General features: G+C 49.0%; 1 protein-coding gene across 1 annotated transcript in view; it reads left to right on the top strand.

Moving 5' to 3' along the window:
• The window catches only part of dgat2 (diacylglycerol O-acyltransferase 2), a 77,794-nt gene extending 64,337 nt beyond the window's left edge, over positions 1–13,457 (top strand). Inside the window, exons 6-8 of the mRNA XM_038818549.1 lie at positions 468–642; positions 5,969–6,171; positions 11,590–13,457. Coding sequence (XP_038674477.1) covers positions 468–642; positions 5,969–6,171; positions 11,590–11,744 — 533 coding nt within the window. The 3' untranslated portion in view covers positions 11,745–13,457. The remainder of the gene's footprint in view (positions 1–467; positions 643–5,968; positions 6,172–11,589) is intronic.
• Positions 13,458–20,969: the final 7,512 nt, after the last annotated feature.

Genomic DNA, 20,969 nt, shown 5'->3' with positions numbered 1-20,969 from the left:
ACTGAAACGAGATTTATATTCCAGATTTATTCATTGAATTTAAATTCCACAGCCGCCATTTGAACCCAGAGCATTAGCCTGGACCTCAGGATTACTAGTCCAGTGACATAAACACTATGGCACCATCTCTTCCCCCCCCCCCCCCCCCCCCCCCCCAAACCACCCCAGTTACTCTGGGAGTAACTACAATGTATTTTCCACTACTTAAGACATTCCTTTAACTGCCCTATAACAACGGTGGGTCCACATGTGTGTGTCATCCAAGGTGCTGTATAAATGAAAGTTACTGTGGACTGGTGTTGGACATATTTGATCCATTTAACTGCTACAGGCCTGATGTCAATGCAGGTGGGGGGGGGGGGGGGGGGGGGGGGGTGTCAATGCAGGCGGGTGTGTGCGGTTGGTTGGAATGCACAGTCCGGTTGAGGAATCATTCCTTGCAATTTGTTTTCCTGCCCCCGCCCCAGGTATTTTTCCTGTGACCAGGGATGCTATTGACTTCCTGCTGTCGAAGAATGGGACTGGCAATGCGGTGATCATCGTGATTGGCGGAGCAGCGGAATCTCTCGACTGCAACCCCGGAAGCAACGTTGTGACACTCAAGAACCGGAAAGGCTTTGTGAAGATTGCACTGCAGAATGGGTAAGGAGTGATCCCTCCGTGTTCGGCCCATGCCCGAGGGTCAGCTGGCCCATTACGGGTGCTGGGCGCCCTCCAGACTGGCCCTGTTGTGTCCTCCAGCCATTTTCCACCCCCTCCCCATGACTAACCAACAGGAAGACCATGAAGCCCCTTCAGTTCAGTGACCACGTCTGTTGGACCTCTCTTCCATTCGGTAATGGAATGTGGCAGCCGCTTGACTAAGCCAGCATTTATTGCCCATTCCTAATTGCCCTTACGAAGGTGGTGGTGAGCTGCTTTCTTGAACCCCTGCAGTCCATGTGGTGTAGGTACACCCATTGTGCTGTTGGGGAGGGAGTTCCAGGATGTTGAACTAGCAATTACATTTCACAGCTCAGGATGGCGCGAGGACTCCCAGCTCCATTTTTACTCGCTTTTCTTATTTACCCACGTACACCTAAACACGCGGTATCAGCCTGGTGAAGCTACAACACAGGACTGCTCGTGTGACAAACAGCAGAAGTAATAGACGGAGCTAAGTGATTCCATAACCAACATACCAGATCTAAGCTCTGCAGTCCTGCCACATCCAGCCGTGAATGGTGGTGGACAATTAAACAACTCACTGGAGGTGGAGGCTCCACAAACATCCCCATCCTCAATGATGGAGGAGCCCAGCACATTTGTGGAAAAGACAAGGCTGAGGCATTCGCAACAATCTTCAGTCAGAAGTGCCGAGTGGATGATCCATCTCGGTCTCCTCCGGAGGTCTCCAGCATCACAGATGTTAACCAATTAGATTCACTCAACGTGATATCGAGAAGGCATTGGATCCTGCATAGGCTGTGGGCCCTGACAATATCCTGGCAATTGTACTGGTGACGTGTGCTCCAGAACTTGCCGCACCCCTAGCCAAGCTGTTCCAGTACAGCAACAACACTGGCATCTATCCGGCAAAGTGGAAAATTGCCCTGGTATGTCCTGCACATAAGGAACAGGACAAATCCAATCCAGCCAATTACCCCCCTGTCAGTCTACTCTCCATCAGTAAAGTGATGGAAGGCATTATCAGCAGTGCTATCATGTGGCACTTACTCATCAATAACCTGCCCATGCATGTTCCGTTTGGGTGAAATAGGACCACTCCGCTCCTTACCTCATTGCAACCTTGGCTCAAACATGGACGGAAGAGCTGAATGCCAGAGGTGAGGGGAGAGTGGCTGCCCTTGAAATCAAGGCAGCATTTGACCGAGTCAATGAGAACCAGGGGGAAAACCTGGTTGGAGTTATACCTGGCACAAAGGAAGATGGTTGTGGTTGTTGGAAGTCCATCATCTCGGCCCCAGGACATCACTGCAGGGGTTCCTCAGGGTAGTGTCCTAGGCCCAACCGTCTTCAGATGCTTCATCATAAGGTCAGAAGTGGGGATGTTCACAGATCACTGCACAATGTTCAGCACCGTTCGCGACTCCTCAGATATTGAAGCAGTCCACGTCCAAATGCAGCAAGACCTGGACAATATCCAGGTTTGGGATGGCAAGTGGAAAGTTACATTTGCACCACACAAGTGCCAGGCAATGACCATCTCCTACAAGAGAGGATCTAACCACCACTCCTTGACATTCAATGGCATTACCATTGCTGAACCCCACCACTATCAACATCCTGGGGGTTACTGGACTGGCTATATAAATACTGTGGCTACTAGAGTAGGTCAAAGGCTAGGAATCCTACGGCGAGTAACTCACTTCCTGACACCACCGCCCCCCCCCCCCCCCCCCCCCCCCCCCCCCCCCCCCAAAGCCTGTCCAGAATCTACAAGGCACAAGTCAGGAGTGTAATGGAATACTCTTCACTCGCCTGGATGAGTGCAGCTCCAACAACACTCAAAAAGCTCAACACCATGCAGGGCAAAGCGGCCCACTTGATTGCTCCCCCTTCCACAAACATTAACCCCCTCCACCACTGACGAACACTGACAGCCGTGTGCACCATCTACAATATGTACTGCACGAACTCACGAAGGTTCTTTAGACAGCATCTTCCAAACCCACGACCACTGCCATCTAGAAGGACAAGAGCAGCAGATACCTGGGAACCCCCACCACCTGGAGGTTCCCCTCAGTCACTCACCACCCTGACTTGGGAATATATAACCTGTTAGTTCACTGTCATTGGGTCAAGATCCTGGAATTCCCTCCCTAACAGCACTGTGGGTGCTCTCGGGGACGGCAGCGATTCAAGAAGGCAGCTACCTTCTGAAGAGCAACATGTGATGGGCAATAAATGCTGGCCTTGCTAATGATGCCCACATCCCATTTTTAAAATGCCTCACATTAAAGGAGCCTCAAGATAACAGCAGTCATAACCTGATTGAATCTGACATTCATTTTGAAGGGGGGGAAAATGTGGGTCTAAGACTAGAGTTTCAAACCTAAATAAAGGCAAATAAAGGTATGAAGGCAGAGCTGGCTAAAGTGAACTGTGAAATTAGGTTAAAAGTTAGAACAGTAGAGTGGGAGACCTTTTTTAAGGATGTATTTAGTAACTCTCAGAAAAGATTTATCCCTGTGAGCAAGAACAACTCTTTGAGAAGGACTCTGGCTAAATATGGAAGTTGTTGGTAAGGAATTGTATCGAATTGAAAGAAACACTGTAAAAGTCTGCAAAAGGTTAGCGGTGGGTCAGCAGATTGGACAGATTTTAAGAATAAACCAAGAATGACTTTAAGAAGTGTTGTAATCTTAGATTAGAGCCCCGGGTTTTTTTGAGCGATCCAGTGAGGGGCTGTCTAATTTAAAGAAAAAGTTTCAGGTTCAAGACACTTGTTACAAGAATAGAACCCACAAGATTCCATGGGTTTCAAACAAACAAAAATAAGCTTTACCAAACAAGGCAGGGTGGCACAGTGGTTAGCAGTGCTGCTTCACCGCTCCAGGGACCCAGGTTCAATTCCGGTCTTTGGTGGCTATCTATGTGCAGTTTACAATTTCTCCCCGTGTTCGTGTGGGTTTCCTCCCGGTGCTCCGGTTTCCTCTCGCAGCCCAAAGATGTGCAGGTTAGGTGGATTAGCTGTGCTAAATTGCCCCTTAGTGACCAAAAGGTTAAGTTGGGTTTATGGGGGCAGGATGGAGGTGTGAGCTTACGTCGGGTGCTCTTTCCAAGGGCCGGTGCAGACCCGATGGGTCGAATGGCTCCCTGCACTGTAAATTCTATAATGTGTGAAAGACAAAACCATTTCCAATATCTATCTTTTATACTCTTGACATTCAGGGTAAATATGAGGCACATGTTAATGAACATGTAAACTCTGAGAGAATGCACCACACTGCACATGAAATGGCAAATGCGACAAAGACCGATTCCATGGATTTTTTTTTTCAAAGTTCATTTATTAAGGTTTTACATTTTAACAAACACTGCACCAAGTCCGCAAGAATGGTCCAGCACAACTGGCAAAAAAGAATACGTGAATGCAGAGAGGGATGGGAGAACAGAGGTATAATGAGCTCGATACAATCATTAGACATAACTTGTTACTGCTTTCAACCCCACCAGGGAACAAGGGAGACAGCAGATAAGGCCATGAAAATGTGCTAAAATTGTGCAAACCTTCCTTTGCTCGCGATTGCCACCAGAGTTCGGGATACATTTTTCGTGCTGAGTTCGGGGGTGCATCAATATACATCTTCCTCCACTCCAGCAGCGTCAGAGGCACCAATGGTGCATCACAACCTCCTCTTCTCGGCTATCAGACACATCTGCACCCACGCAAGAACCAATCACTGATTCTTTATACCCAGCCTTAGAAAAAGGAAAGGTACAACGAAAATACTCGAGAACCCCCGGTTCTAAAAGGGTGTTACATATAAACCCCACAGTGCAACATACTCCCAGTCTCAGGCCCAACAGAACCAATATCATTCCACACATTTATACTGAGAGGGCCAACAGCAACAGGTGTCGTCAACACCTACCAAGAAAGTAAAAGGGAAAGAAGAATAGGAATTGGAGTGGATCACAGGATAACAAAATATCAGGATCCTACCCTGGGTCCGTATTCCCTCGGCGCACACCCATCACCCGTTAATGGAGAAGAGAACAAGCTGCTCATTGAAACAAAGCGTCCCGAGCATTGGTAGGGGGGGGGAAGTAACGGAATATCAACCAAAGGACAGGACTCTGCTCAGCCCCAGGCCCCCAGGCCTGAAGATGCAAAACCCAGCCTCTCAGGATGTCCCTACTCAGTGCCTTCAAGACAGGAACGTCCCCGGCAACACGGTGGCGCAGTGGGTTAGCCCTGCAGCCTCACGGCGCCAAGGTCCCAGGTTCAATCCCTGCTCTGGGTCACTGTCGGTGTGGAGTTTGCACATTCTCCCCGTGTTTGCGTGGGTTTCACCCCCACAACCCAAAGATGTGCAGGCTAGGTGGATTCGCCATTGCTCCTTAATTGGAAGAAATGAATTGGGTACACTAAATTTATTTTTTTTAAAAGGAGGGATATCCCAAGCTCCAAGGGGCTTTTCCCGTCCGTTTCTTTGAACCTTACTCTCTCTGTCCAATATAAAAACATTGGGAAAGGATGATTGGCTGGCAGAATAATGCAATTTGGTAATGAATCGTTTTACTTACCAGTTGGCGGAGGAAGGCGGTAACGTCACAACGATGGATGTATTGGTTGAGGAATGGCTGGAGCGTGGGGGGGGGGGGGGGGGGGGGGGGGGGGGGTGAGCCATGTGATTAAACATCCAGAAATACATTTACTCACAGTTGCTAATCCTGAGTGAAAGTTGCAGCGCTGGTTCATAACAAAGCCAGCACTGGGCTTGGCGAGGAACACTCTACCAAGGCTGCATGCCAGTGCAGGGAGAGATCGGGGCACCATTTTTAATTGGGGTCCTGATCACTGGGGCCCCCCCACCGTGGCCTCCGGACCACCCCATCCACGTAACTCGTCAATCAGGGAATAACTGTGCCCCCCACACCCCCGGCACCCCACTTCACAAGGACTGGACACCCCTGCCCCCCCCCCCCCCCCTGCCAAGTGCCAGTATGCCAGGCCCATGATGCAGAAACCTGTGCTAAACGGCGCTCCCTCGAGGTCTTCCGAGGGGGGGCCATTTGATCCTGCGTTTTGGGTAACTCCAGCGCGACAATATTCAAGTGAGCCGAACTGCACACTTAAATATGCAAATCTGCATCCCACCCTCAATGGGTCTGAGTGTGGCTCAATGGCAAGTTTTATTTGATAGTGCTCCTCACTAAATGGCTTTGGGTGAATTACGACAGTAAATTGTAAGGAATAATGATTTTCTCGATGTTTCCATTCTGTTTTTTTTCCTGGCAGAGCTGATTTGGTCCCGGTCTATACTTTCGGTGAGAATGAAGTTTATCAACAGATTATCTTCAAGGAAGGAAGTTTGATGCGAGCGATACAAAGAAAGTTCCAGAAGCTGATTGGATTTGCCCCTTTGGTCTTCCATGGCCGTGGCTTTTTCTCGAGCAGCTCCTGGGGACTCGTGCCTTACGCCAAACCCATCAACACTGTGGGTAGGTTCCTTCCATGATCATAAGCATATCCATCTCCTGCGCCCAGAACTCCAGGAAGAAAAGCCACTGACCCATCACAAAATAAACTGTTGGAGGCAAGCAGATATATCATGGAGCCTCCTGGAATGTAGCCGGCCAATGTTGGCAACACCAGAGGTTGTGCTTCAACTGCACATAGCCTTGGCTAGACCACCCCTGGAGTGATTGTCAGCAGTTATGTGCGCCACACTTTGGGGAGGATGCGTGGAGAAAGTACAGTATAGATTTACTGGAATGATACATAGAAGATAGGAGCAGGAGGCCTTTTGGCCCTTCGAACCTGTTCCGCCATTCATCACGATCATGGCTGATCATCCAACTCAACAGCCTAATCCTGCTTTCTCCCCATAGCCTTTGATCCCATTCTCACAAGTGTTATATCCAGCCGCCTCTTGAATATATTCAAAGTTTTAGCATCAACTACTTCCTGTGGTAATGAATTCCAAAGGCTCACCACTCTTTGTGTGAAGAAATGTCTCCTTATATCTGTCCGAAATGGTTTACCCTGAATCCTCAGACTGTGACCCCTGGTTCTGAATACACCCATCATTGGTAACATCTTCCCTGCATCTACCCTGTCTAGCCCTGTTAGAATTTTATAAGTCTCTATGAGAGCCCCCCTCATTCTTTTGAACTCCAGTGAGAACAATCCCAACCTAGTCAATCTTCCCTCATATGACAGTCCCGCCATCCCTGGAATCAGTCTGTTAAACCTTCGCTGCACTCCCTCGAGAGCAAGAACATCCTTCATCAGAGGTGGAGCCAAAACTGCCCACAATACTCCAGGTGTGGCCTCACCAAGGCCCTGTATAATTGCAGCAACACATCCCTGTTTCTATACTCGAAACCTCTCGCAATGAAGGCCAACATACCATTAGCCTTCTTTACCGCCTGCTGCACCTGCATGCTTACCTTCAGCGAATGGTGCACGATGACACCCAGGTCCCGCTGCACACTCCGCTGTCCCAATTTACAACCAAGAACAACAAAGAAAAGTACAGTACAGGAACAGGCCATTCGGCCCTCCAAGCCCGTGCCAACCATGCTGCTCGTCTAAACTAAAACCTTCTACAGTTCCTGGGTCCGTATCCCTCTATTCCCATCCTATTCATGTATTTGTCAAGATGCCCCTTAAACATCACTATCGTCCCTGCTTCCACCACCTGCTCCGGCAGCGAGTTCCAGGCACCCACTACCCTCTGTGTAAAAAAAAACTTGCCTCGTACATCTACTGGAAACCTTGCCCCTCGCACCTTAAACCTATGCCCCCGAGTAATTGATCCCTCTACCCTGGGGGAAAGCCTCTGACTATCCACTCTGTCTATGCCCCTCATAATTTTGTAGACCTCTGTCAGGTCGCCCCTCAACCTCCGTCGTTCCAGTGAGAACAAACCGAGTTTATTCAACCGCTCCTCATAGCTAATGCCCTCCATACCAGGCAACGTCCTGGTAAATCTCTTCTGCACCCTCTCCAAAGCCTCCACATCCTTCTGGTAGTGTGGCGACCAGAATTGAACACTATACTCCAAATGTGACCTACTTAAGGTTCTGTACAGCTGCAACATGACTTGCCAATTCTTACACTCAATGTCCCGGCCAATGAAAGCAAGCATGCCGTATGCCTTCTTGACTACCTTCTCCACCTGTGTTGCCCCTTTCAGTGACCTGTGGACCTGTACACCTAGATCTCTCTGACTTTCAATACTCTTGAGGGTTCTACCATTCACTGTATATTCCCTACCTGCATTAGACCTTCCAAAATACATTACCTCACATTTGTCCGGATTAAACTCTATCTGCCATATCTCCGCCCAAGTCTCCAAACGATCTAAATCCTGCTGTATCCTCTGACAGTCCTCATCGCTATCTGCAATTCCACCAACCTTTGTGTCATCTGCAAACTTACTAATCAGACCCGTTAAATTTTTCTCCAAATCATTTATATATACTACGAACAGCAAAGGCCCCAGCACTGATCCCTGCGGAACACCACTAGTCACAGCCCTCCAATTAGAAAAGCACCCTTCCAATGCTACTCTCTGCCTTCTATGGCCTAGCCAGTTCTGTATCCACCTTGCCAGCTCACCCCTGATCCAGTGTGACTTCACCTTTTGTACCAGTCTACCATGAGGGACCTTGTCAAAGGCCTTACTGAAGTCCATATAGACAACATCCACTGCCCTACCTGCATCAATCATCTTTGTGACCTCTTCGAAAAACACTATCAAGTTAGTGAGACACAACCTTCCCTTCATAAAACCATGCTGCCTCTCACTAATACGTCCATTTTCTTCCAAATGGGAGTAGATCCTGTCTCGAAGAATTCTCTCCAGTAATTTCCCTACCACTGACGTAAGGCTCATTGGCCTGTAGTTCCCTGGATTATCCTTGCTACCCTTCTTAAACAAAGGAACAACATTGGCTATTCTCCAGTCCTCCGGGACATCACTACAGTCAGGTAGTAATCTGCCTTCCTCTTTTTGCTTCCAAAATGAATAACCTCACACTTATCCAAATTATACTGCATCTGCCATTGGTTTGCCCACTCGCCCAACCTGTCCAGATCTTGCTGTAGGATCCCTACGTCCTCGGGTACACCAAGGGTATGTGCGCAGCGATCAAAATCGCGAGGGTTGTATTTGCTGCTATTTAGAATATTATAGGGTGATTTGATCAAAGGGTTTCAGAAGTTAGTGAGAGCAGGTAGGATAAATAGAGTAACTATTCCCACTAGTTGGAGCATCTGGGATTAAAATTCTAAAAACTAGAGTCCGCCCTTTTCAGGGTGAAATCAAGAAACATTTCTACACACATAAAGAGGCTAGAAGTTTAGAACTCTCTTCCCCGAATGGCAATTGATGTTAGATCAATCAATCATTCATTCTAAATTAAATGAAAATGAAAAATGAAAATCGCTTATTGTCACGAGTAGGCTTCAATGAAGTTACTGTGAAAAGCCCCTAGTCGCCACATTCCGGCGCCCGTCCGGGGAGGCTGGTACGGGATGTAAAACTGATAGATTTTTGTTAGAGTACAGGGCAAAGACCGGCATGTGGCAGCGCCGGCCCTAGGGTTGCTGGCGCCCCGGGCAAGCTGAGCTTCGGCGCCCTTGGGGGGGGGCGTGGCCGGGGGGGGCGGGGCCGGGGGGGGGGGGGGGGGGGGGGGGCGTGGCCAGGGGGGGGGGGGCGTGGCCGGGGGGGGGGGGGGGCGGGGGCGTGGCCGGCGGGGGGCGGGGCCGAGAGGGGGGGGGGGGCCGAGAGGGGGGGGGGGGGGGCCGAGAGGGGGGGGGGGGGGGCCGAGAGGGGGGGGGGGGGCCGAGAGGGGGGGGGGGGGGGGCGGGAGGGGGGGGGGGGGGCCGAGAGGGCCTCCGACCTTTTCCGCATTCTCAACGTCGAACCCGCTTTCAGTTGTCCAGGACTTGAAGCTCCGGAATGCTCTCCTCAAATCTCCTTTACGACACTCCGTTAGTCTACTTTTTTGATGAATGACCAAGATTCCTGTCACCTGATCCAACCGCGCCTCATGTGACTTGATGTCAAATTTTGTTTTTGTTTGATAACCATTCTGTGCAGCACCCTCGACTTTAAAGATGCAGTGAAATGAAAGCAGTTGTTGACAACATCATGACTGTTGGTGACTTCCTGTCTATGACATAAAAACATCTGCCAGTTTACAATAATAACCCTTCACTTACTTTCCCATTTAGTAAAAATAGGAAAAGAAAAACCCTACGTCCAAAAATAGTATTTTCCCAGCACCGCGGCGGAGTCTGTTTATTTACTTTTGTTAATAAATCCACAGATGAAGAGCACTTATACAAACAAGTAATGGCTTACTTCTATCTTTATTCTCGCACACATGGCGGGGGGGGGGGGGGGTGGTGCGGGTGTGTGGGGAACTGGTGAGCGAATGTCTTCAGTAAATGTGGCAAGACTTTACATCAGGGCGTCAGACGTTTGTGTCTCGGGCTTCTGACGATATTGTTAAACCCATAAGCTTTGCCCAAGGCCTTAACGAACTACCACTGCTCAATGGGCACTCCACTGCTTCATAAAATGGCTGTATTCCAACACAGATCTGAAGGTCTCAGAACAGCAGCCACGCAGTGAGCTCTGTAGCATCTGCCCGCATCACATACTAAACAGGGGAGAGAAAAAATATTACAGTTTAAAATCTGTACCCGGTGGGGGAGCGGACCCGAGGGGGGGGCAGGGGCGGGGGGGGCGGACCCGAGGGGGGGCGGGGCGGCGCGGGGGGGGCGGACCCGAGGGGGGGACGGGGGGGCGGACCCGAGGGGGGGGCGGGGGGGCGGACCCGAGGGGGGGGCGGGGCGGGCGGACCCGAGGGGGGGGCGGGGCAGGCGGACCCGAGGCGGGGGGGGGGGGGGACCGAGGGGACGGACCGCGGGGAATGCGGCCACCACGCATGCGCTGGTTGGCGCCGGCCCAACTGCGCATGCGCGGGACCCGAGTCTGGCGCCCCCGAGCACATGGCGCCCCGGGCAACAGCCCGAGTTGCCGGTGCCTTGAGCCGGCCCTGGCATGTGGAGTTAGGTTGATGAGCCATCATCTCTCTGAATTCAGAACAGACTAATAGTAATAATAATCTTAATGTAAGGCCACTTGTGACACGAATAAACACTGCAACAAAGTTACTTTGAAAACCCTAGAGGGGCTGAATGGCATTCTGTTCTTTATTACAAAGGTCGCATTATTGTGCGTGTTTTCCGTGATCTGTAATCCAAAAACATCCCCCCCCCCCCCCCCCCCCCCCCCCCCTCCCCCTCAAAGGATCTGATTCAAAACCCTCCGTGTTCACTGACTCAGAGGGGAGATTGTGATTGGTGATGTCACTGGGTTAGTAATCCAAAGGTCCCAGGCTAATGCTCGGGGGGGGGGGGACATGGGTTCAAATCCCACCATGGCAGCTGGTGGAATTTAAATTCAATAAATAAAATCTGGAATTGAAAGCTGGGCTCGGGTGGGCATGAAACTATCATCAATTGTCGTTAAAAACCCATCTGGTTCATTAATGCCCTTTAGGGAAGGAAATCTGCCGTCCTTACCCGGTCTGGCCTACATGTGACTCCAGACCCACAGCAATGTGGTTGAGCCTCTGAAAGGGGTCTGACAAGCCACTCAGTTCGAGGGCAATTAGGGATGGACAAGTGTTGGCCCAGCCAGCGACGCCCACATCCCGTGAAAGAATGAAAAAAAAGGACGTCACCTGCTCATTACTGTTGTGGAAGCTTGCTGTGCACAAAATGGCAGCTGTAATTCTTCATTGAAACAGCGACCACGATTCAAAAATGATTCATTGCCTGCAAAGCTTTGCTTTGTTTAGGCAGCACTGTTCAAATGTCCTTTTTGTTTCTTGCAGTGGGAGAACCGTTTACAGTTCCACGCATTGAAAACCCAAGTCCAGAGGAGGTGGATATCTATCACAGAAGGTACATGTGCTCCCTCCTCAAACTCTTCAACAAGTACAAGACTAAATTTGGCTACTGCGAAACAGATCGTCTGGAGGTGATTTAAAGGATTCGCATCGTGACTGTCCAGTTGCCATCCGCTGGGAGCCTCCCGAAAGAAGCAGAATATTTCAGAAGTTTCACCTTTTACAGTTCAGAACAAACCCTGCCGCACCTGCACTACTAAATCACAAAAGGAAACCATCATATTTTTTTTAACAATTGCAACCAATATCTTTTTGCCAAGGAAACATTCACCAGGACAAGCTTTTTAAGCTGAATCTGTCTTATGAAATGTAATTTTGTTTTGGTCGTAATTTTTGCTTTACTTGCAACTTGCTGAATGAATAATTCCTTTCTGTGATGGGGTTGGTAATTAATGGGTTTGATTTAAAGCAATATATGGGAGGATTATCTAAAACGCACATGCAATGCAATGATGCCAAAGTATCTGATCAGGTGATTGCTGTTTGCACCTTGACTATTTTTTTAAAAATTTATATATCGCCCTTTGTAACCCCTGATTCTTAACGGGAGGATAGGAGGAGCTCGTTACTCTTTTGTTGGGGTCGGGGGCTGTTTGTAGGGTTCAGTATTGGAATGACGTTTAGCACTATGACTTGGCAACTGTGAAATAAGTCTGACATATTCTACCGCAGCAATAGGACCTTTGACTGGAATTTCTTGGGGAATCTACATTGAAAAGCACAAGAATGAATTGGGGGCAGATTGAAGGGAGGGTGCATGGGGAGAAAAAAGGCCAGGGTTAACCTGTAAACCCAATGAGTGTGGCGCGGAGTTCTCACTGGGCTAAGTTAGCATCATGGTTTCAGGACGAAAAATACATTCTAAGGCACATGACACCCTTAATTAATCGCCTCCTAAGTAGCTGTCATCAACAGCCACTTTTTGTTTGTACAAAGACGTGCTACAGGCGTGTGCGATTGCACGAGCCTCGAGCCAGTGTGCGACGCACGACTAACCCAGCGGTAACATCCGTCAGTCACTGCCTCCATCTCGTGGACATTCCCTTCTCCTAATTGAGCATTTGCAACACTGGAGTAAGTAGCATCGTAGTGATTGGCATTGTTTAGTGAAACATATGGGGGGAGGGGAGGGGGGTTTCCTCCAACCCCTCCCCTCCCACAAATTAATCCTTTTCACTCGTCGAGCCCAGAATGCCTCCTGCGGTTGTGCAGTGCCTTTCCGACGTCAAGAAGTAGAGACGGGTTAAAAGCAGCTCATGTTTAGAAAACAAAATCCATGCACGAGGTCTAGATATCATCTTCATGGTGCAAAACGGGAAAGAGAACATTTTAGGTGCCAAATAGAGATGGAAGGAGCGAGAGAGGGACAGAGCCTGATCTCCCACTTTCTCTCCTGGGGAAGCCAGCAGTACAACCAATCAATATATTTAAATTGCACTACTGTGCCAACAGCATCGAGGATTCAGGAAGACGTCCGTGGAAAGAAATTCCACACTTTTAAGCATACTTTTATGAAAAATTGTTTACATAGCCATTTAAAACGAAGCCATATTGTACGGTATTACTCTAATTTTAAATGAACAGTTAATTAGTTTTTGAGTATTTGTGGGGTTTTGAAGCAGGTGACATTCGCTACTCCTTCGTGTCTGCTGTTCAATTTCTGTATTGTCTTATCCTTAACTCTGCCCCTCTGTCTTACCCGTCCCCTCCACAGTTAACAGCACAAGTTCAAGAATACCGATTTTTGTACAGAATTGTGGAGTTAAAATAAAACCCCTTTTTCAAAAAAAAAAGCAAGTTTGCGTTCTCTGGTTTGAAGGGATTCATGTTTATGATGTTTTTTTTTAAGAAAGATAAACCTCCTTTGAGTCTGTACCTGCAAGCAACAAGAGGCAGCCAAACCACTTCCCTATGCATTCATTGGGAATCCCATCACTGAAGTTCTCATCATACACAGCCGAGGGGTTATCGTTGCCCAGAAACTGAACTGGACCCAGCCATATAAATACTGTGGCAACCAAAGCAGGTCAGAGACTCAGAATCCTGCAGCGAACAACTCCTCTCCTGACTCCCCAAACCCTGTCCGCCATCTACAAGTCAGGGCTGTGACGGTGTGACTACTTACTTGAATGAGTGCAACTCCCAACAACACTCTAGAAGGTCAACACCATCCATGGGTGGCACAGTGGTTGGCACTGCTGACTCACCGTGCCAGGAAGGTTCAATTCCAACCTTGGGTGACCGTGTGGAGTTTGCACCTTCTCCCCCGTGCCTGCGTGAGTTTCCTCCGGGTGCTCCGCTTTCCTCCCATAATCCAAAGACACAGGTTGGACTCATGGAATCATAGAATTTGCAGTGCAGAAGGAGGCCATTCGGCTCATCGAGTCTGCACCGGCTCTTTGAAAGAGCACCCTATCCAAGGCCCACACCTCCACCCTATCCCCATAACCCAGTAACCCCACCTGGCCATGATGAATTGTCCTTGTGTCCAAAGATAGGTGGGGTTACAGGGATGGGATGGGGAAGTGGGCCTGGGTCGGTAGACTCAATGGGCCGAATGGCCTCCTCCTGCACTGTAGGGATTCTGTGAAATATAAACGCTCAGGAGGGCCGAGAAGGTAAGTCCTGAAGAGGTTTAATTCGACAAGGAAACTAAAGGCCGCGATGCGGCTTATAGCTTTAAGGTCCCAAACAGGATGACCATTCTAGCCGGGCCCAGTCCAGGCCGGCTTTTATAGATCGATTTCCACCAGCCAGAGCTGATGGGCCTCCGATTACTAGCAGGGAAACTTGTTTTCCATGAATCACATGAGAAGATCAATTGGGGTTTCCCCGTGGGGCTTGTCAGCGTTATTACATCCCCACCCCCCCCCCCCCCCAAAAAGTCCGAAGGTCCCTCAGAAGCCGGTTGTAGAGTGGGTCTCCTTCGCTGTTTGTCCTGTGGATGCGCTTCTTGTAACTGTGGGGCCAGGTCAGGGGGTGTGTATCGTGTTGGAGGGGGGGGAGCACCTTTTCCACGCTGAATGCCAAGGTGGTCCTGTCAGAGGTCCACATTCAACCATGATATCTTTGGAAAGTGCTGAGGATTCCGTGTCCACATCAGACGCTGAGTCATCCAAATCCTGCTGACCTGGGCAAGGTCTCTGGTGGGGAGGGGAGGTGGTGGTCCATTGGTTCACAGATGGCAGACAGGGGGGTAGGGTTGTGAGGGACAAATTTGTCCAGTGTGGTTTGCCCTGGGGCAGACTTCCTGCCTTTGAGGGTGGTCCACGTGTTTTTGCAACGTTCGATCTCCAGTCTTGACCGCCTGGTCCTGATCTCTTCGCTATGGTCCACGGGGCACCGTCCCCGAAATTTCGAATGTGGACCATGTCCCCAGGGTTTAATAATAATAACCTGTATTGTCACAAGTAGGCTTACATTAACACTGCAATGAAGTTACTGTGAAAAGCCCCAAGTCGCCACATTCCGGCGCCTGTTCGGGTACACAGAGGGAGAATTCAGAATGCCTAAATTACCTAACAGCGTGTCTTTCGGGACTTGTGGGAGGAAACCGGAGCACCCGGAGGAAACCCAGGCAGACACGGGGAGAATGTACAGACTCCGCACAGACAGTGACCCAAGTTGGGAATCGAACCTGGGACCCTTGTGCTTGTGAAGCAACAGTGCTAACCACTGTGCTGCTGTGTCACCCACAGATAATGTCCGCTAAGGTTACCACAGGGTGATTGGGGTTGTTTTGGATGTGTTTCATCCCATTAGTCTGCATATATCCACAGTAGTACAGCTCCAGGGTCCCAGAACTGGACCGGGTGTATGATGCCCACGTTCTCCAGTCAGCTAAGCTCATTAACCACCTCCGACAGCAGTGTGAAAGGGCCCAAAAGCATTTGAAATGGGCCTCTGAGTCAATGTAGATTTTAGTCATAGCCCCCTTTATCTTTCCCAGACAGTCCGGGTCCTTTCCGAGGACTTCTGATAGACCGCCAGTTCCGATCCGGAAGATTTGTTGCCAGTCCAAGCGGAATTGTTGTAACCAGTCATGGCCAAGGTGGCTGGGCCTGGGTCCCTGCACCACAACCAATAGTAACCAGGCTGACTAGCCAGACCCAGTCCGGGCCTGCCTTTATAGGCTGATATCCATGAGGCCCAAGGGTCTCGTGAGGGATATTACAGTAAAACAACCCGCTTGATTGACACTCCATCCACTACCGTAAACATTCACTCCATCCCCAGCGTTAAGTGTGACTAAGAATGGGGTTTTCCGCTCCTGTTCACATCTGGCCGTGAATGGCAACGGGAGTGGAAAATATCGCGAGGAGTCGTAAAGTCACATTTAACCTTGGCGTGAAAGCTTTCTGCGATCGGCCCCCGCTGCCCGTCAGTGGCGGGCTGCCTTTCCCGCTGTTGAACATTGGGGAAACTCATTTGAATACATTAGCATCTCATTATCTGGCCCATGTATCAAAATCATATTCCCCACCCCCGCCCCGATCACAAAGTCCATCCACGGCCGCGTGGTGTCAGAACGGTGCGAAGCATGACTGGTTTCCAAAAGCGTGCACCTGGCGAACACGCATGCGAGGGGAGCTCCGAGTGGGGGCAGCCCTCACGGAGTGGGGGAGAGGGGGTACAGAGATTTAACTCCGGGCACCAGGCAACACTCATAGAACATAGAACATTACAGCGCAGTACAGGCCCTTCGGCCCTCGATGCTGTGCCGACCTGTGAAACTCCTCTAAAGCCCATCTACACTATTCCCTTATCGTCCATATGCCTATCCAATGACCATTTAAATGGCCTTAGTGTTGGCAAGTCCACTGTTGTTGCAGGCAGGGCATTCCACGCCCTTACTACTCTCCGAGTAAAGAGCATACCTCTGACATCTGTCCTATATCTATCTCCCCTCAATTTAAAGCTATGCCCCCTCGTGCTGGACATCACCATCCGAGGAAAAAGGCTCTCACTGTCCACCCTATCTAATCCTCTGATCATCTTGTATGCCTCAATTAAGTCACCTCTTAACCTTCTCCTCTCTAACGAAAACAGCCTTAAGTCCCTCAGCCTTTCCTCATAAGATCTTCCCTCCATACCAGGCAACATCCTGGTAAATCTCCTCTGCACCCTTTCCAATGCTTCCACATCCTTCCTATAATGCGGCGACCAGAACTGCATGCAATACTCCAAATGCGGCCGCACCAGAGTTTTGTACAACTGCAACATGACCTCATGGCTCCGAAACTCAATTCCTCTACCAATAAAAGCTAACACACCGTACGCCTTCTTAACAACCCTATCAACCTGGGTGGCAACTTTCAGGGATCTATGGACATGGACACCGAGATCTCTCTGCTCATCCACACTACCAATAATCTTACCATTAGCCCAGTACTCTGTCTTCCTGTTATTCCTTCCAAAATGAATCACCTCACACTTTTCTGCATTAAACTCCATTTTCCACCTGTCAGCCCAGCTCTGCAGCGTATCTATGTCCCTCTGTAACTTGTAACATCCTTCTGCACTGTCCACAACTCCACCGACTTTAGTGTCATCTGCAAATTTACTCACCCATCCTTCTACGCCCTCCTCCAGGTCATTTATAAAAATGACAAACAGCAGTGGCCCCAAAACAGATCCTTGTGGTACACCACTAGTAACTGGACTCCAGTCTGAACATTTCCCATCAACCACCAACCTTTGTCTTCTTCCAGCTAGCCAATTTCTGATCCAAACTGCTAAATCACCCTGAATCCCATGCCTACTGTGGGGAACCTTATCAAACGCTTTACTGAAATCCATATACACCACATCAACTGCTTTACCCTCATCCACCTGTTTGGTCACCTTCTCAAAGAACTCTAAGGTTTGTGAGGCCTACCCTTCACAAAACCATGTTGACTATCTCTGATCAAATTATTCCTTTCCAGATGATTATACATCCTATCTCTTATAAACCTTTCCAAGACTTTGCCCACAACAGAAGTAAGGCTCACTGGTCTATAGTTACCGGGGTTGTCTCTACTCCCCTTCTTGAACAAGGGGACAACATTTGCTATCCTCCAGTCTTCTGGCACTGTTCCTGTAGACAAAGATGACTTAAAGATCAAAGCCAAAGGCTCAGCAATCTCCTCCCTAGCTTCCCAGAGAATCCTAGGATAAATCCCATCCGGCCCAGGGGACTTATCTATTTTAACACTTTCCAGAATCGCTAACACCTCCTCCTTATGAACCTCAAGCCCTTCTAGTCTAGTAGCCTGTATCTCAGTATTCTCCTTGACAACATTGTCTTTTTCCTGTGTGAATACTGCCGAAAAATATTCATTTAGTGCCTCTCCTATCTCCTTGGACTCCATGCACAACTTCCCACTACTGTCCTTGACTGGCCCTACTCTTACCCTAGTCATTCTTTTATTCCTGACATATCTATAGAAAGCTTTAGGGTTATCCTTGATCCGACCTGCCAAAGACTTTTCATGTCCCCTCCTGGCTCTTCTTAGCTCTCTCTTTAGATCCTTCCTAGCTAACTTCTAACTCTCGAGTGCCTTAACTGAACCTTCACGTCTCATCTTTACATAAGCCTACTTCTTCCTCTTGACAAGTGTTTCAACTACTTTAGTAAACCATGGTTCCCTCGCTCGACCACTTCCTCCCTGCCTGACAGGTACACACTTATCAAGGACACGCAGTAGCTGTTCCTTGAACATGCTCCACATTTCTATTGTGCCCATCTCCTGCAGTTTTCCTCTCCATCCGATGCATCCTAAGTCTTGCCTCATCGCATCACAATTGCCTTTCCCCCAGATATAACTCTTGCCCTGGGGTATATACCTACCCCTTTCCATCACTAAAGTAAACGTAATCGAATTGTGGTCACTATCACCAAAGTGCTCACCTACCTCCAAATCTAACACCTGTCCTGGTTTATTACCCAGTACCAGATCCAAAACGGCCTCACCTCTCAGCGAACACGTGTAGTTGGATCTGAACAGAGGCTTTAATACACTTACAACAGAGCCAGCCTATTTGTCGTTCAACTCCAGATGAACTGCAGGCTGGCTCTGAGGTACTGATCTTTATACATCGGTCCCAGGGGGAGGAGTCCTGGGCGGAGCCAAGGGAGGAGCCCAGTACAAACTCTCGCGTACTTCCAGAGCGACTCCACCTGGTGGTCGGATAGTGCAGCTGGACTTACAATGGTGGATAGTGCACATATATACACGGAGTTATATTGGCAACTATCTACAGCATTGATCTTACAACGGGTAGATAACGAATATATATACATGGAGTGATATTGGCAACTATATATAGTGTGGATCACATTCACCACAGTCACTATCACCAAAGTGCTCACCTACCTCCAAATCTAACACCTGTCCTGGTTTATTACCCAGTACCAGATCCAATACGGCCTCGCCTCTCGTTGGCCTATCTACATACTGCGTCAGGAAACCCTCCTGCTCACATTGGACAAAAACGGACCCATCTAAAGTAGTCGAACTATAGTGTTTCCAGTCAATATTTGGAAAGTTAAAGTCCCCCATAACAACCACCCTGTTACTTTCGGTCCTATTGTAGCCATGCTGGCCACGCAAAATGGACACTGAGCCAAACTAAAATGGAAGGCTGCTGGGAAACAGACAGTTCAGCCAGAACAGCAGTCTGCAAAGAGCAGTTTGCATTCTGCAGCAGCAGAAACCAGTTTGGGCTCAGGTGAAAAGACCTTAGCTAGGTGCAAATGGCAAAACGCTTTGCATGCTAATGAGGCCATCAGACTTGAACACCCACACAATAGATACATTTGGTTCTGAATGGACACATTCCAATCAAGACCCAGACATCGAGGCACCAGAAACCTCCAAACAAAAGGACATAAGAAACGCCCCCTCCATCACGGAGACCCCCTCGCATTGGGGAATTAATCCAGTATCGATAAGAAATTGATCCAATAGGTAGAGCCCGCCCGAGAAGAGGGAAGGACAACGGAACCCCTATAAAAGATAGGGACCTCGTGTTGTCCGGTCTGTTAAACCCGTGCTCCGGCCCCGACTGACACCTGGTATCCTGACTCCAGCCGTTGAGCACCAGCCGCCGAAACCGTAAGTTCAACGCTCGCTACGCGATCCAAGCCCACTAGACTCCCAAGTGCCAGAACGCTTGCTGAAGGCTGCAGACAAAACCAGGACGAAGGCCTCGTTCTCTGACCTTGCCTGTTCCTGTTAGATAAGTATTCTGTTTGCTTATGTTTAGTTGTAGCTTAGTCTCTTAGTGTGTGCATGAGTATTTATTATTAACTGTATAATAAATATTGATCGTTTGAACTTGACTAATCGGTGTATCGTCTTTATTACTTTGAACTTGACCTTGGAATACTTGTGACGTTGCCTATACGGCAACTGGCGACTCCAGAGCTAAATAATTACATAGAACAGAGCCTAGCAGTGTTAAGCACACGTCGAACTCGGAGGCGTGTTAATACACTCCAATAAACGCGTTTTACGCCCATAGTAAAACGTGCAACATTTAGTGGCGACTCCGCCGGGACCCTGTTGTAAGTGGAAACACCACAGTGTCCAGGACCCTGAAATTTGAATTAGAACTCCAAATTGCAGAGAAAGAAAGAGATCACAAGTATTCAAGGTGTTCAAAATAATAAGCGAAATTCGGAAGTGTGTTTAGTGCATGCGTACTAACAGGGCTGTAAGGTAAAACTGAAAGCTTTTTGTTGCGACAAACTTTCGGTAGTTTTGTGATCGGAAAATAGCGTAAGCCGTACCCTTTTCTCGAAACACCACCCCAGCAACCCCCTGTTCCAAATTATAAAAAGAGAGTCAGAGGAAATGGCCATGCAGGCAATGGAACGTCTGATGGATCCAGCAAAGTTTGTGGTCGCAGCGACCAGCAGCAGTAGCAGGGTAGGCCAGTGTCCCACGTGGGAGCTGGAACTCCGCAAATATCTGCAGGGAAAGGGATGGCCCCTTTGGAAAGAGTTTTGTGCAAATGAGGAGACAGGTCCCGGGAGTATAGGTCATACTTGGTGGGAGAACCTCTCTCAAATACACAAAAAGAGTTTAGGTAAAGCACGCAAGCCGATGGCGATTGTGTCCTGCTTGGCACAGTTGCGAGGCGCAGAGGAGGTCATCAGGACGCTCCGGGCAGATTTAGAGGAAAGGAACCGAATGAGTAAGGTCGATGTCAGGGACATCGAGAAAGAAAACCTGGAATTAAAAGGGAAGTTGGCAGAGAAGGATAGAGAGGTGGATGATGCCAAGAGGGCTCACCAGTCTTGTCTAGCTCATCTGAAC

This window comes from Scyliorhinus canicula, chromosome 14 (assembly GCF_902713615.1).
Source record: "Scyliorhinus canicula chromosome 14, sScyCan1.1, whole genome shotgun sequence".
Classification (NCBI taxonomy): domain Eukaryota; kingdom Metazoa; phylum Chordata; class Chondrichthyes; order Carcharhiniformes; family Scyliorhinidae; genus Scyliorhinus; species Scyliorhinus canicula.
Note: the sequence above shows the minus strand (reverse complement) of the source record. Positions and strands in the feature narration are given on the sequence as shown.